Source organism: Dendrobium catenatum, unplaced genomic scaffold (assembly GCF_001605985.2).
Source record: "Dendrobium catenatum unplaced genomic scaffold, ASM160598v2 original_scaffold_255630, whole genome shotgun sequence".
NCBI lineage: Eukaryota > Viridiplantae > Streptophyta > Magnoliopsida > Asparagales > Orchidaceae > Dendrobium > Dendrobium catenatum.
Window position 1 is genome coordinate 1 of NW_021574029.1, and position 898 is coordinate 898.

At 45.0% G+C, this 898-nt stretch overlaps 1 protein-coding gene across 1 annotated transcript; it reads left to right on the top strand.

The window, feature by feature from the left end:
* Positions 1-387: 387 nt before the first annotated feature.
* Positions 388-833, top strand: LOC110095857 (xyloglucan endotransglucosylase/hydrolase protein 24-like; the record flags this gene model as incomplete). The annotated part of the gene is made up of 2 exons (XM_020821564.1): positions 388-666; positions 756-833. Coding segments are annotated over 2 exons (357 nt in total), but the record flags the coding sequence as incomplete, so codon positions are not given.
* Positions 834-898: the final 65 nt, after the last annotated feature.

Consider the following 898-nt stretch of genomic DNA (forward strand, 5'->3'; position numbering starts at 1 on the left):
CTAAAATAATAAACAATTAATATTTAAAAAATAATATGAATTTATATCTAATAAAAAAATAAATCATGTAACATATTCATTTGATATTAATGCAAAAGAGCGTGTTTTATTATTTATAATATAATGGTATAATTAGAACATAGCCATTGGATACCCTCAGTTGCTTAATTCACCAATGCGCTGACCCGTCTCCAGACTTCGGCCAGCGAAGAAAAACTAGTGAGAAGAGAAGAGCGAGAAAGCTAGCCAGGAAGTCGCCCATCTAATTCCTGCCTCCTCCATCAGCGTTTTCTTCTTAGATGTTCTCGGCCTCCTATATAAGTCCTTCGCCCTCAGTTTCCATATCCACACCCAAATTCTTAACTCCTCTCCGTCCTTTGTTTGCAGACCCGCAATGGCCAGTGCACGTGGCTTCCTACACTGGCCTGCACTCTGCTTGCAGCCATGGTCTCCACCGCCGCCGCAGGGGACTTCAACAATGACATCGACATCACTTGGGGCGACGGCCGTGCCAAGGTTCTCAATAACGGGAAGCTGCTGACTCTTTCCCTCGACAAGGCTTCAGGCTCCGGCTTCCAATCGAAGAGCGAGTATCTCTTCGGCAAGATTGACATGCAGCTGAAGCTCGTCCCCGGCAATTCTTCCGGCACCGTCACCGCCTACTATGTAAGTATCATTCTCACGCCGTTAGCTACATTAAGTCGTTAAGAGCTCGGAATTCATTGAACTGATGGTGTCCACTGCTTCGTCTGCAGCTATCGTCTCAGGGGCCGACGCATGATGAGATCGATTTCGAGTTCCTTGGGAACCTTAGCGGCGATATTAGTGCATAATAACCATAATTGTAAATTATAACGTAATACCGAGGCTGCTATCACGTGAATGTACCTTGTTCTAT